Source organism: Paramormyrops kingsleyae, chromosome 3 (assembly GCF_048594095.1).
Source record: "Paramormyrops kingsleyae isolate MSU_618 chromosome 3, PKINGS_0.4, whole genome shotgun sequence".
NCBI classification, from domain to species: domain Eukaryota; kingdom Metazoa; phylum Chordata; class Actinopteri; order Osteoglossiformes; family Mormyridae; genus Paramormyrops; species Paramormyrops kingsleyae.
Window position 1 is genome coordinate 8,031,893 of NC_132799.1, and position 16,206 is coordinate 8,048,098.

Here is a 16,206-nt window from a genome sequence, read left to right on the forward strand (position 1 = left end):
AGAGACGTCAAAATGGACCGGAGCAGATTTGGGCTCCGCATGGTACCTGGAAGTCTGGTGCTCAGGACTATAACTTAACGAGGTAACCATAGAAACCCTGCTCATTAATTAAATTTCAAGACGCGCCCTTCCGGGGCTCCCCAAGTAGGAGGCCCATGACGTCTGGGGATTCTCTCCCCCGTGTTCTGGAACGTTCCTGGGCTCTGGGACCTGGGTCTGGCATGGGTCGGATCACAGATGCTCCCGTTTGAGCATCCGCAAGGCGGGTCCTTGGGTCTGGGCCGGCCCCAGCGGGGTTTGGGTTCGACAAGCGCAGAACAGCTTCCAGAAATAGACCGACCCAAAGAGGTTCTCCAACCGGCGCCACTGCTCTCGGCCTGGGGGGGGACGCCTGTAATTAGGAGCACACAGACACGCAGGCGCTGACCAACACACCTAACACCCCCGAGGAGTGTCATCTGGCCCCCCTAAATCATCTGGACGAGGCGCCTATAAAAGGTCCCAAAATGGAACGGCGGCTGAAAGGGGGGCGGTCCGCTCCCCACCGCCGCCCACACGTCAATCCCCGCATCCGCCCTTCTATTCACGCTGGCTGCTCCTTCCTGTTTTTAAACACCCAGGGAGGTGGGTGAATGTCGATGGTGGCGCCCCCTGAAGGTGGAATGTGGACCTGCAGCCTCCGTATGGTTTCAGAGGCGTCTTGTGTCCAGCCTGGGTGCAGCTTCGCCTGTCTTGATGGCGGACATATCCCTCCACGTTGTGTTTTAATAGTTCTTAGTAATAGTAATAGATTCTCGAGGCCTAAAGGAGAATTCACAACCAAACCAAACTTCAGCCATCTTGAAATCCAATGCCTATATGTGGACCTGCTTTCAGTGTGTCACAACAAATAAATCAAGTCAGAGTGTCACGAGACTGGCTACTGTATTTCATTATAGATTTATTTATGCTTTACTCATGTATTAATGTGTTACTTCATACCCATAAGCCTGTAATCTATCACAGCCACAGAAAAAAACCTGAAAAACACTTTTCCCCAGAGCGTTTTGGACCTTTCGTCTGTGTGGGATCTGTCCAGTTTTATTTTGGCTGTTTGTTTTGCCCCCGATGCGGTTCAGCTGGTGACTCATCAGACAGTGACGGCACAATCGGCAGACCCCCTGGCTGGGTGTGTGGGCCCCGGTGTGAATGCACGCCCCCCCCCAATTCCTCCCAGGCCCCCCTCACCTACCCAGGTCGGAGCTGTTAATTGGCAGCGTGTCGCAATCTCCAAAGCACTTTAAGGTGTGAACTGCAGGGGGAGCTGACGGCAACCCCAAACGTGGGGGGTGGGGGTGTCGGCCGGGGTCCTCAGGGAACCGCCCACCTGGGTCAGAGTGGACACCAGGGGACCAAAGTTGCTAAAATCCACTGGAGCGCTAAGTGGTCGTCGCAGAGAGACGGAATCCTTTCATGGGCCTGCTCTAAGCTCCGCCCTGACATGGGCCTGCTCTAAGCTCAGCCCTGACATGGGCCTGCTCTAAGCTCCGCCCTGACATGGGCCTGCTCTAAGCTCCGCCCTGACATGGGCCTGCTCTAAGCTCAGCCCTGACATGGGCCTGCTCTAAGCTCAGCCCTGACATGGGCCTGCTCTAAGCTCAGCCCTGACATGGGCCTGCTCTAAGCTCCGCCCTGACATGGGCCTGCTCTAAGCTCAGCCCTGACATGGGCCTGCTCTAAGCTCCGCCCTGACATGGGCCTGCTCTAAGCTGCGCCCTGACATGGGCCTGCTGTAAGCTCCGCCCTGACATGGGCCTGCTCTAAGCTCCGCCCTGACATGGGCCTGCTCTAAGCTCCGCCCTGACATGGGCATGCTCTAAGCTCCGCCCTGACATGGGCCTGCGTCGCTCATCTCCGGCACACTGCTCTGTCTGACAGAGGTGAGCTGGCACGGATCACAACAGTATGACATGTCACAAACATAGGGGAACCCACATCTGCTGACGCCTTGCAACTCTTGTTTCCAATTTCTACGCTCTGCCTTAATTTCTACGCTCTGCCTTAATTTCTACACTCTGCCGCAGCTCCAGCCCCGGATGGGATGCGATGTCCTGGGAGGTTCCCTCACGGCACTGAACCTGCTCTGATCGAGAGCCGCCGGTTAATGCATCAGCGATTGCGCCGTCCCAACACCATTCAAACTCCTTTTAATCAAATGATCTGACGCATGGTGTTTAAAAATGATTTCCATAAAGCCCCCCCCCCCCCCCCGGGGGATTGCAAATAATAAACAGTTATTAGTAAACGCATTATGGCTTTGGTAAACGCATTACAGCGTGCTGCCCTTTCGCTCCTCGCTGCAGCCACAAAATGGGTAACTGAACGAGCTTTTAGCGATGGACAGGAAAGCACTGGACGAGGGGGGGCAGATGGAACATGTATACTGGGGGGGGTGTTATTGGGTGTGTGTGTTTGTGGAGGTGGGGAGCTGTTTGTGTTCCTGAGCACCCTGACTGGCCCCCTCAGTATCAGACCCGTATTTCGCTAAATGCGACAGCCCCGCTTTCACTGGAAATTGCGTTTTAAATGCGCCGCTGCGGGGGTGGAGGGGATTAACGGTGCTGCAGCACCCCGCCTGTCACACGTTCACACCCACCCCCTCCTCAGTCCGACCCAGTGAGATCCGCTGTCCTGTCCGCGTCTCTCTGTGTCACCCGGTGGTGGGGGGGGGGTCAGACTTCAGCGGGGGCCCACACAGCAGTGTCATGTGTTCACCTTTCAGGAATCTGACAGTTCGATGGCTGCCACTCTGACCTACCCCTTCAGCCCCCCCCCCCCGTCAGGAATCCAAGCAGCGCTCGACACAGTCGGCAGTTACGGCGCCCCGCCCATGTAAGATGGATGGAATGCCGCCTTCAAAAGCAAAAGCACCTTAGGGAGGACAGGACCTCCCTCTGCTCTTGGTTCCAATCATACTCTGTTATGGGCCTCTGAGAGTATGATACAGAACGAGGTAAACTCCATGATATTTTCTATAACCATTAAATCAATCCATCCATCTGTCCATCCATCCATCCATCCATCCATCCATTCAAAGCAAGTCCAATGCAGGACTCAATACCAATCATTCAGTGGGTTGGTCCACTGCCTGTGATCAGATGGCTGTTGGTTTGAATCCCCTGGGACCCTGAGAAAGGCATTTAAATTGCTCCAAGGATGCTGGACGCTGGCTGACCCTGTGCTGTGACCCCCTCTCACCTGTCTGTGTGTCTCATGGAGAGCAAGATGGGACAGGAGACAAGAGAATGTACCCACAGGGATGCATAAAGTGCCACTATTATAATCTATTCTATAAGGAATATTGTGTCTGAATATCATACAGCCGCTATTAGAAATGGGGCTTCGATGCAAATGATCTAAGGGGGAATCACAGGCATTTTTGTGAATATGTGTATGTGTTTACAGTATGTGACATGGCCCCCCTGCCATGAAATAGGCCAGATGGGGGCATGTCGGGGTACAGCGAGGGGGGGGCGGGGCGCCACAGAGCAGAATTCCGGCCCAGGATCTGGATGGATACAGAGCGCAGCATGGGGTGAGATGCCCGCGGGGAAGGGGGGGTCAGACAGCGTGAGGCTCACTCAGAGCTGCCCCCCCTCCCCGCATTCAGCTGAGGAACAGTCGCAGGCCAAACCATCGCTAGGTAACCATTGAGACGTAAGACTGTTTTAATCTTAAAACGGGTCTGGCTACATACAGGTGGGGGTTGTTAAATAAGAGGCACAGCACCACAACCTCAGAGCAGTCTTGCTCTTCTGGGAGGGGGGGCTCTTTTGAAAAACAGGGGAGCCTTTATGAGTTTTGCATCCTCGGTCTGGGTCCTTTGATGGCGCGGCTGGATCCGCATAAAGAAAGTGCCTCAGCACAGCCTAAAGATGCTGGTCCGAGACAAAGGCCCGGTAACCGTCTGCACTTATTTCCATATCCCCCCCCCACTTAGGGTGAGTGGGACGCGAGATGGGGGGGCCCACCTGAATGAGACACTCCTGCCATACTCCAGTCAAAGGGTTTTGTTCTCTCCAAAGACGACACTGCAAGCTTTGGTCGGGGACGGGGGACGGGGGGTCACTGGTACATATCTGAGCCGCTTTTTTAGAAATGGAGGAAGAGGAACCATCCATCTTGCCCCCAGTCTTCCTGAGCGTCGAGCGGCGAAACATGGTGCAGGTTTTAGCGATTTGTTTAAGTGGCGGGCAGCTTTACTCCTGGCCGGTGGAGCCGCTGAGCCGCTGATGCATCATGCGACGCCGCTTAATTGAGGCCGTGGAGACGCGGCCGCGGATCCACCCTGACTGCTGCAGCTGTTCCCCGCCCGGCCCGCCTGACTTATTATTCCCTGCGCTTGCTTATTTAAGCATCTGCTGCCCTGATCCCTGCTCTCATACCCAGTTTATCTACCTTAACCCAGGCCTGGTTTCTTTCTCTCTCCATGGCCCCAGCCCCCCCATCCCAGTGCCCCCCCCCCCCGCTATCGCCTCCTGTGGCGGCTCTGTGCGCTTACAAACAGTGGCCATTGAGCTTGTGGTGTCCCCTCCTCCGGGCTCCTCCACGCTTCTCCGTGCTCCTCTGCGCCTTTGTGCCCTGTTCACAGTCTCCTTATCCTTGCTGTTCATCACGGGCCTGATTTTATCTCTCTCTACTGCAGCTGGGTACTGGAGAGAGAGAGAGAGAGAGAGAGAGAGAAGGAGACAGAGAGGGAGGTATGGTCAGTTCCCATGCGAAGGGATAATTTGTACTTTCTCGAATAAAAAAGGACGACAGGCTAATTACTGGCTTAACAAGGGCAGCCTGCGGATGCTGATGTCAAAAGGACAGACATAATTATTAACCATTGGAGTGCATTCATATCGCAGCACATAGAGGTGGGCACGGGGGGGGCAAAGGTTGGGGTGGGTGTGGGGCAAATGGATCAGGCTGAAGATGGGGTGGGGGCCAGCATTATGTGTGTTTCCTTGAAGTCGGGGGCATTAAGACGCTCTGACAGGCACAGGCTGGGAAGAAAGGAAATGGGGGAGGGGGGCAGAAGAGGGTAATTAAATGCCTCCCCCCCCCTGCTTTGTATGTGTGTGGGACCGGCATGCTGCTAATATTGAGCGGACCCCTGTAATAACCAGCCTATTAGTGACAATCCACTGTATGTGCTTATGAGTGAGGGGGGGTGGGTCACCGAGGGTCACTAAGGCTGGGTCCTGAGTGCCATTGAGGAGGCCTGAAAAAGCTTCCCCGAGGACACCTGGTCAGCAACCCCCCCCCGCCCACCCCCCGCCCAACTGAAATCCTGAAAACATCATTATGTCCTTTGCTGACTTGTGAAAATAATTATGGCAAATGTCTGTGTTTGGTAAGAGATAGAAAGGAAAGTGGGGGTGACACGGCAGGGGGGGGGGGGATCTGGGCGGAAGGCAGAAAACATCTGCTGCTGGGAGAGGGAGGAAGAAGTGGGGGGGGGGGGTGGGCTCTGACACCCCTGGGTAGGCTGGCAGGGGAGGACGGGCAAGGGAGGGGGGGGGCAAGCCCACATCCGGCGCAGGATGGAACCCGAAACCACAGGTATGGTTTCATAGGAAAAGGGCGGAACAGGAGAACCGGCTGGGCCACAAGAACCACCACCCCTCCCCCCCCCACGCTCAAACCATGTCCGCCCCCGGCTGCTGTCTGACATGGTGCTGTCACTGCGCCGACCGATGCGCTTATGCACATAGATGCAGAGGGTGTCCATGCAGACATGGCCGCATGTGCAGGCGTGTGGGACTGACCTGGGCACCCGGCATGCGCCACAGATCGCACGCAGCGGGGCCGCCAAGGCGACGGACCGCCAACGAAAGACCCGGGACGCAGCGGATGCCGGCTGATGCATTAATCACTGCGGACAGTTTGGTGCAGGCCGCAAGTAAATAGGTGGGAAACATGAAGTCTGGATATATCAGCTTTAACTAGCTTGGTAACTTATTTGGACGACAGCACTGATGCAAGATATACGTTCTGTGCAGTGAAAGTGCAGAAGGATCATAGATAGACAAAATCATTTTTCACTCTTTCCCTCAAAAGGTTATTTCTGGGACACGTTTATCCTTCCCATCACGGTTTATGTCATTTCTATTGGTCACAGCCCATACTGATGGGGGGGGGGGGGGGGGGGTCGAGGAGGATGGAACAGCCAGCTCTGAGATGATCCACAGGTTTGGAGAGGATCGCAAGGCACAGTGTCTGAGAGTTAGTGGCACAGACACCAGTCGGACCCATCAGGCCATCGGACTACAAGTAGCAGCGTCTGAAACAGGATATAGGAAAATGACAGCGCTGACTGGATAACAGGTACGTGACAAGTGGAAAAATCATGTTCCAGTAGAGCGAAAGTAGCGTGCTAATCCACCCAGCCCAGTTTGGTCCCATTAAGTGCTGGAGAACTTTAAGGGCGGAGCTCACCCCAGAGTACCTTTCCCGGTTCAGTAATACCTCCAATTAACACGTCAGATTGTTTTTTATAACGCGCATAAACATAGCGAATGACGGTGGATCGCGACCCAGGCTGATGGCTCGTAATGCGACGGCAGGTTCAGGGGGCGCCACGGGACGACTGCGGATAAGCGATATTATCGTCGAAATGGCTAATTACGTGGGCTTCACTTTGGAGCCGGCGGGGAAAACAGAGCAGCAGACGTAATGGCGCTTGTGCCAGCGAAATCCAAACGGGAACCTTTGTTGACTAAAACCACGATTCCCTCCCTCAGACACCGACACTCTGACCCCCCCCCACCCAGCCACAGGTGCCGATTGAGAGACATGTATCTAATCGGCTTTAATGCATTATGTAAATTATTAATTTTTTTTTGTTTGTTTGTTTAATATGCTATAACCCATACACCCCCCCCCCCCAATTTTTTTAAGGTAAACTACTGAGGTTGCCTTCGGTGACTGCGCACGGTCAGCATGCAAATGGAGAGCAGGAATGAGGAGAGCTGTTTGCTTTTTTTTTGTTTTTTGAAGGGATCAGTTGCATTAGAGTCACATGTGAAGCACCTATTAGTGACAAACGTACCGGCCTTTCGGGGGGAAAATGGCCCGCTGCTACTTTTTAAGTACGAAATGCTAATTTTTAGTGACTTTTTAAATCGGAGAACTAGAGGACTCCATTTGAAATGAGAACACATTAAATCTTCTCACAGGAAACCGGAGGGGTTTGGGGCGGGGCGGGGGGGGGGGGGGTGCACGTGAGCCCGGTAGCCGACTGTCATCAGGAATGAGCTGCAGCAACGCGGTGGGCTGTCACCGCTCCTGAGAGCCACCTGGCAACCACCCCCCTGGCACGGCAACGTGCTTGGACGATTGTTCCCTGGGCAGGATGGGGACTAACGGCGCCTCCAGTGGACATGATCGCCATGCAGCTTAGGGTGAGGAATGGGAACGGCGAGTCACTTCCGGAGCCACGGAAAAGGTGCGTAGAGACTAAAGCAGGCCTTAGGCCCCATATCCCTGTCCTGCGAAAACCGCATTTTCAGTAGCTTCAGAGTGTGGGGCCCAGGTGACATCATAGAGTGACGCCGGCGTGTCATGGCGCCGCCGTCCAATTAGCACGGGGGCGGTCAGTCAGGGATGGGGGGGGGGGGGGGGGGGGCAGTGCCGGGGGCACTCTCCTGCTTTTGTCGCTGTTGTCGTTATTCGCAGAGTTTTTTTTTGCCTGCTGGTTTTGCCCCCATTTCTCATCGCATGACCACATCTCCATTACGCTCCAGCTGGGAAACTCGATTTCTATTCCTTCCCATTTTAGTGAGAAAAGCATTAACTAAAAGTCCTTTAGGGGACAGAAAGTAACCAAAAAAATATAATTGTTTTTACTAACTTAGTTACTTATTTGGTCAGCACCACTGATGTGACATCTAACAGGTTTAAATGTACTCTAAAAGTACAGAAGGGTCACAAATCATTTATCTGGGCTGGGTCAGCCAGCCCTGAGCTGATCCACAGGTAGAGGGAGGATCGAAAGCCACAGCGTCTGCATATATATGTGACATTAATATGGACAACACATATCCCACAGTCTACAGCATTACTGTATATAGAAAAATAAACATCTAAACTTTCAAGAAAGGTTTCTTATATAAGGAAGCTAACATAATAATTGCTACTGGGGCATCGCTGTTGCCGCTGTTATTGCCGCAGGTCACATGACCACATTTTCTTCACACTCTAGCTGTTGGGAAGCCTGATTTTAATATACAGACACCAGCGCATTAATTGGTAAGAATGTGTGAGTGACTGTATTGCTGTGGCTATCATATCATGTCATATGAGCACACTCCCCTCCACCTCGATTCTCAAGAACCCCCCCCCCCCACACATTACATTGTCAGTGGCTGGCTGTTGGGAGGGGGGGGGCAGCTAACCTCCAAACCAGGGATTTATCATATATGGGTATGGGGGGGGGAGTACGCTGGGGTCCCCTGCTGGCATCTCAGAACGGCCCCTTCAATCAAACGCGACCCCGGAGCCACTCGGCCCCCCAGCGGCGGTCCAGTTCGCCCGGATGAAGGGGGGGGGAGGTCTCTCATTTTCTCTGACACTCTTGTCCTTCAGCCCATTGATCGGAGGGGGGAGGCTCATCTCTAGCTGGCCCAGGTTAACCGCCACCGGGGGCTGAACCGCGCAACGCGCAGACAGATCTAGAAAGGCCTCCCAACTAACCTTTTCATGTTTTTTTTTTCAAACTTCTAGTGCTGCTGTTTCCTTCCTCCGCTCTCTTCACTCCGAGTGGATCTTTGCCCTGGTAATTTCCACGTGGCGGGAGGCAGTGAAAGAGTTAAGATGCCAATCCTGACCAAAGGCGTCGGTGACCCGCTCTCTGTCACCATATATACTCACTTTTACTGCACTATTCCCTCATGAGAATCGTGGGCAAAACCCCCATCATATCTGGCGCATTCGGACTTTAAAAGCACGACGGCTGGTCAAACCAAGACCATTATCCCATTCCCGAATGTGACCTCCACCCCTTCTAAATCTGTCCTTCATTGGTAAAATGAGGGCCACAATTTCAGTAAGAAGGCCAAAAAGCCATCTTAAACGATCATTGATGGGCCTTTATGCGGTGTGACACAGAAATACGTGTGGTGATGTCTTATTGGTGAATGTGTCAGGCCTAGACGAGAAGCTGGCTACCAGAATCACCAGGGTGCAACAGAAAGACTTTGAGCATGTGCACCTTACAGTCAAACTGTGAAGGCATGGAGAAGGGGCGAGGTGCATGGGAAATTAAACCAATCAGATTTAAAGACGAAGTCCGAGAGACATCCTTGCGATGTACACAGCTGTTGGTGAATTAGTATCGTAACAGATCCTGGCTGAAATGACCGGAGTTAACAACCCCTCGATTTAGACCAGGTCCGTCCGTAAGGATGGTGTTGGACAAAACCGTAACGTATAGCTCATTTTCAGCGTGGGCTAACATGGCTGTACAACAGGGGGTGCCACATCACTCTGAGGGAGTGATAGTCCTTATGGACAAAGATTTTGCACCCCTCTGTTGACAGGCCCCATGAGGACCCAGGCTGGGGGGGGGGGCTGTCTGAGGTAAACATTGCTCACTGAAACTCAAAAGGAGCGGTACGGTATCGATTCCATCGGCAGAATGTGATGAACGGGATCAAACAGACAGCTGCAGGCTCCGGGCTTGCTGGAATCCCGCGCTCCGACAGGTCAGACCAAACAGCTCTGGTGCGGATCTTTGACCAGAGGAGCTACTGTTTTCGGCTGCGGCTGCCTTACGGAGCCGGCTTTAAGTCTGGGGCTCTGCACCGACGAGGACGTCACGTTGTGTTTAGCAGACACCTTTGAGCAAAGGGTCGGACAGCCCCTACGCAGCTGAACCCGGAACCACCACCACTCCCGCAGGATGTACCTGAGTGAGCGGAGCCGGTCCCTCCGGTGTGAACCACAATGGCGTCTGCCGCCCGCTTCCTCCTCCCCGTTGCCCCGCCCACGGCTTGTCTCAGGACCAGGCATTTGCTCATCATTCCAGGTGCAGCCGATTGCCACAGTGTAATAAAATAATGTGTGAAATGGGCCATCATGTGGCCCACACACCTACCGGAATATTCTACACAATGTACAGCATACAGTTATCCACAGGCTGACACACTGGCAGCAGATATGATGGCCGACGTGCTAATGAGTGCTGAGCTCTTTAACATACTGCTCCTTCCAAATTGCCCCCCCCGCTGCCTCTGCCGTGAAGTCATTAGCTCGGACACGACCCCCCCACTGTGGGAGGTGGCTCAAGCTGAGGGAGGCACGTCCTTGCGCCTCTGCGGGGCAGTGCTGAGCCGCGTGGGGAGCGGAACACGGGGCATGGGGTGCTGGCAGGCCTTCGGCGCGTCTATCTTTAGCATGTAGCCATTAGCCTTAAAATGGGTCCCTATCCGTACTGTGGTGTGCTGTGCGAAAACCTCGGCATGGTGCTGTAGTATGACGCTCAAAACGACGCCCCCTGGTGATTCACAGGAGACAGAACCTCCTCCCGAGCTCCATTTCCCCCTTTCCATGACTGAAAGACAGCCACTTGATTCGGTGTTGTTACTCAAGCCCTAGATTGGACCACACCCCCAACTTCCAATTGGCTGAAAGGCCAATGCCAGACTAAAGCTTTGGCCAACCAGAAGCTAATGTGTTGGCCTTTTATGCTAAGAATGGATCGGTTCTTCCACACTATGTGGAAAATTGGGGCGATGAGAAGATAAAACATTTTAAAATATTACAAAAGTACATTCTTCCAAAGAAGAAAGAAAATGTGCTTTTATATAAACATAAACATTTTAGTAATGACCTGTTACATTAGTTAATCTCATAAGTACAGAGGGTACCACCTCCTCTACCTCCGTGGACCAGCTCTCTCTGATGACATCCACCATTCAGCAAGCAGGTTATGTTCCAACCACATATATTTTTTATTAAATAACATTAACATTTATTAAGTAACATTTCGATACTTAACTCAGCCCTAGAACTGGACACCTTAATGAAATAACTCAGATCAACTGAAGTGCCATTTACACAGTTACAAGGTTTCTGTTGACCTCTGACCTTTTTATTTACAAATGGACACCCACAGAACCGCAGTAGCAGGATCCAACTGCCAGCCGTGTGCCCCCCCCGGTCCCGGAACTGAAACGGGCAAATCGCATCTCCACTCCACATTATTAAGCACACACACTTAATACAATTATCTCAAGTGGCCTCTTACAATGCACATACTATAGATGTGAAATTTAAACAGGCAACACGCACATGTGGGTAAATGCTTGCCTCCATATTCTCCAGACCAGCACGCTTCGTCCCGTGTAACCCTCCCCCCCGCACGCCAACGGTGGACCGTTCCCCGCGCCGAGGTGTTCCCAAATCTCGACGTGCGTTCTGCTGACACCGGGGAAGTTAAATGCCAACCTACCATTTAAGACGGAAAGGGCATCAGCCAACCAACCTTTGTAGGATGCCATTCAGAGTCATTTAGGGATGAAATACCCGTCTCCTATACTGTCTTCGGTACAAGGGATTTTGATATAATACATATGGGGGGTGGGGGGGAGGGGGGGGTACAGAGAGACAGATCTGGTGCTTAATTTGATCGAAGCAGCTAAAACATTGTAAATAGGTCTGCTGGGTCCAAAAAGGGTAAAATGGCCTTTCTTCATCAAAAAGTCTACTCTTTTTGTCATGCTTATCGTTCTCTGATCAACTCTGACCGTGTTAGAGCTGAAGCAGGAAGGACGTCTCTGTCTGGATGTGATGGCAGTCCATCACACATGCACACAAACACACACGCACACACACACACAGACCTGTACTCATATATTTGTGGGGACAGTACATTCATTTCTATGGGCAAAACCCTAATCCCAACAATGACAACCTTAACCCCTACTCAGCCCTAACCATAACCATATGTAACCAAAAAAAAATAGACTGTTTAGTTTTTTGATTGCAGTCACAGATTTTAATAAAATTGAAAAAATGGTCCCCACAACATCACAATAAAAGGTTTTTTATCACTTTGTGGAGACATTTGGCCCTCAATATGTAATGTGCACCTAGACCACACACACCAGGCTGCCTCACAACATGTCTTTGTATTACTATAGTACCCAAAGAAACCTGGAGAAATGGAGACAAGTGGGGGATTCGAATCCATAATCCTGGAAATGCCAAGTCACTAAACTAACATCTGCACATCCCTCTATCCCAGGCCTGGTTTTCTGTATGCAGAAATACTGCTGGAGGTGCGCTTAAATGACTAATTCCATAGTACTACTACTTATAGTATTATTTATAGTACTAATACTGCATGATGAATGCATGTAGTAATAATGACTGAACAGTCATTCATTCATTCAATTTATTTGTCACCATAGTATATCAAACAAGCAATCCCTTTTGCCTTCTGGTCCATAAACTCATTGCTTTGGAACTTTATTTCATAAAATTTACCAGAAGAAAACAGTGAGAATCAACAACAGAATCAAACGACTTGGAATATGATGCTGGGTTCCGTCCCGGTCATTCCTGCTTTGATCCCCAGACTCCCGGTTCTAGACCCTCACGACTGTCCACAGGACAAGCAGATATGGAAAATGGATGAATGAATGGGTCGGACGTACCGACAACGCTGTCTGGGGTGAGCCAGACTTCCAGACGGTTACTGGGATATTTAAATTTAATCGTAAAATTAGCACCGGTCAGAGTAAATGACTAGTCATAGGAAAATGACATTCAGATTACAAGGCCTGGCAAAAAAGCGGCCTGATGAACTTAAAATATATTTTTTATTTACCCCAGGGAGAATCCAGCTACACAGCTTCGCTTGAGTGTTAGTGCTATTTAAAATGAAGGGTTGGTGAGCGCTTTTATTCTCAGACGATCGGGGTTTGAGATCTATGTTTTCCGTAGACGCCCCACTACCAGCGGTCGCACACGCATCCTGACATTCACACATTTTGAAGCTGAGAGCTGCCGTGGGCTTTGATCTGCTGCTTTTTACCTGGTACATATATACTTTTTGAGCTTAACTGGCTGGTGTCATGGCAAGGCTTCCACTTCCAGTCAGGCGATATACCTGGACAGCTTCCGTGGGGGGCCTGCAGCTCTCAGGATTGGCTCTGGTGTGTTGCTGCTCTCTCTCTCGCTCGCTCTCTCTCATTCTCTTGCAGATGCAGCAAGTCCTAAATTACAAAGACCCAGTTTAGCACGTCTGGCTACTTTAAACAACATCCGGAATAATCTTTCAGGTCCAGCGATGGAGGACTGTGGGGGAATTGGGGGCCAGTTTAGAGGAACACAAGGGCAAATGATCTGCAAGAAGTCCACGTGAGCGAGACGGTGATTTTAGCGAGAAGGGCCGCAAGCAAGGGCACGCTGGAGCATCACAACCCTGATTCATGGTGATTCATCGCCACCAGGTGCTTTTGGGGTCGACTTCCATATACCCACATGGGGAATGTCTCGCTCCCTCCGGCCCCAGCTGGAAATGAGATCAATACTCAGAGTACCGATACTCATTGTGTGTTGAGGCTGGCTCATTCATCTTGGAAAAAAACCCATTGTTTCAAAATCTGTTGTTCCAATTCTTTTATTCTTCCATTTTTATTTCCTGCACTCCTTCCCAATTGTGAATAACAAACACACCATTCCCGAGTCTTACGGGCAGATAAAGTCAAACAAGCTTAGGAAAAAAAACGCATTTCTTTTTTCAGTAAGCCATCGCTTTTAAGGCACCCATAATCCATGCCTTCTGAAGAGATTACCAATCTACAAAGAGAAACCCACCGTTGCCCCTTTACCTGTCCCTCATCAGCAAGGAACCTTCTAGAAACGCTGGAGGGGGCCCCCACAGTGCTGTCCTCTCTGAAGCCCAAGCACAGCGGCTCATGGAGACCGGTGCTGGCCGTCTCCAGGCAGGAATGTAATTGCAATAATTCGAGATTCCTTGAGAAGCGCAACTTGCCCGGCTCTCCCCATCACGGCGTGCGATTTCCTGACCTTAATGCAGCGAGGCACCCTTGGGCTATTATTGATTAAAGGGGGGGGGGGGGGGGGGGGATGAAGGGCGGTGAGAAGCCGTTCCCACGTTTAATTCAGGGCTTCCCTCCAGTTAAATGCGAGCGGAAAGATGTGTCAGGTGAAAAGGAAAAAAAAAAGATTGCATACATTTCAATGTGTTTTTGAAATGGCTAACATGCTAACTAGCATTAAAAAAAACATGCATGTCACAATGATGGGGCTTGACGAGTATGATGCCCTTGTCTTGTCAGACCTCACGGAAACTGCAGGTATGCCAATAAAAGGACCTTGAATAGGTTGATTAGTAAACCTGGTCCTATGTGGGTGTAGGGGAGAGTATTAAAATGAAACAATTCCTATCAGACTAAATAGGTAGCTCGATGCAGTGGGTCTGTCTCTGTGAGGGCGTCTCCCCAAATGCGGGATGCATGCGTGACGCAGGCGTCATCCTGATTAACGGCCGACTGCTGGCTTCCCACGGCTCCTCAGACGCGCCGCCCGGCCAGCCGCCAGGCACGTTGGAAAGCGCGGGGGGAGTCGTTCTCCAGGAATGGCCTGGGAACCACCGTGCCAGGAAACCCCCCCGCCGGCAACTGGGCAGCTGCCCCATCTGATGCAGGACCGGCTGCCGCGTGACTGTCTTTCGGGAGCGCCGCATCTGACGGAGCATTAGCGTGGCGTTAGCATAACCGCTACACACACATCCAGGGCCACGAGTTCCTGCCACCTGTGGCCCGTCCAGATTCTGGCTAGGAGGGAGTGGCATCTTTCTCTTGCCCAACCCAGATGACAAGCTAGCGCATTACAAACTCTGTCAAAACGTCACCTACAGTGATACACATGCACATATGACTGCAAGACAGAGTGGCGGCACAGCGATGACAGAGTAGATTTGAACCTAAAGTCACACCCGGTCAGGGATCCAGTCAGAATCATAGGGACTAATGACAGTTGCTGCCACCACCCCCAAGCAGCCCCAACGATCTCCCCCCTCCCCCCCCCCACCCCAGGCACAGCCCCAACACGCCACCCGGTGGAAAGGCCTTGATAAGCGTTCAATAAATCATGGCACTGACCTTTTGTGGCACGCGAACCTCGGAGCCCAAAATGTTAAAGACAGGAGCGAGACTGAGCCGAACTTTGGTGATGAAGTACAGTCTACAGACCCTTCTCCTTTTAAACACCCCCCCCCGACCCCCCCAGCCCATGAGGGCTCTCCTCCAGGCCCAAGCAGACGGTCTGCATATGCACCTTTTCACTCGAGCAGGATTGATGGGAGCCAGTTCCCCGACACAGCTTGTGGCATTCGGGGGGGCCGGGGGGGGGGGGGGGGCACCGGGAAACTTGGAGCGGCTTCAGCGGGCGTGCCGTGCAGAGGAAGTTAACCCTTGGGTCGCTGCAGACCCCCCGCGAGGGGGGGGCACATACATTCTGGCAAGGATCTCAACCAACATGCTGCCTCTCTCCTTAACCACTGCGCCGCGGAAGCTAATCATTAATCATCATTTCACACGGCAGGCCGCTGATGACCCACGTTCCGCTCTTAGGAACACTTTCATGTTAGATTTATACATCCTCACACAAAAACAAGACAAATCATTTAAGCCTTTACATACAGGGTAATATATAAATTGACCGATTAAACGGATTCAGAATGCAAAGAAACGAACTACTGAAAAACTACGGCCGTTGCTCTTCATTAACTTTCGGGGGGGAAAAATGAACAATTTTCTACCTCCAGCCCACTGCTATCTTCCCAGGATGTGCTGTAACTACACTAAGCGCAATAAGAAGTAGTTTTTCTTTGTGTCAGAATATATTACGCGTTTTTCTGTGAGGCAAAGAGAGCTTGCGGTGTAACAGGGGATGTCATGTATGCCAGAGGCACAAAAAAGTAAAAAAAAAAAGCTGACAACCCCTAAACCGACCGTTGTCATAGCGGCGACCTTTTCGGAAGCCGCCGGTGACCTGCGGTGTCTGCATTCAGACTCCTCAAATGTAAACTTGAACCCTGACATTTGGCTGGCACCGGAGAGTGGCGGTAGCTGCGGGTACGGCGACAGGCCGGCAAATGTAATGAGGAGCAGACATTTAAGCTGTGCCCGGGCTGTGACAGCATGA

The 16,206-nt window shown here is 51.8% G+C and overlaps 1 protein-coding gene across 1 annotated transcript in view; it reads right to left on the reverse strand.

The window, feature by feature from the left end:
* Window positions 1–104: 104 nt before the first annotated feature.
* Window positions 105–16,206, reverse strand: part of LOC111858614 (uncharacterized) — a 142,900-nt gene continuing 126,798 nt past the window's right edge. Inside the window, exons 4-5 of the mRNA XM_023840542.2 lie at window positions 4,541–4,691; window positions 105–391 (exon numbers count right to left, since the gene is read on the reverse strand). Coding sequence (XP_023696310.1) covers window positions 105–391; window positions 4,541–4,691 — 438 coding nt within the window. The remainder of the gene's footprint in view (window positions 392–4,540; window positions 4,692–16,206) is intronic.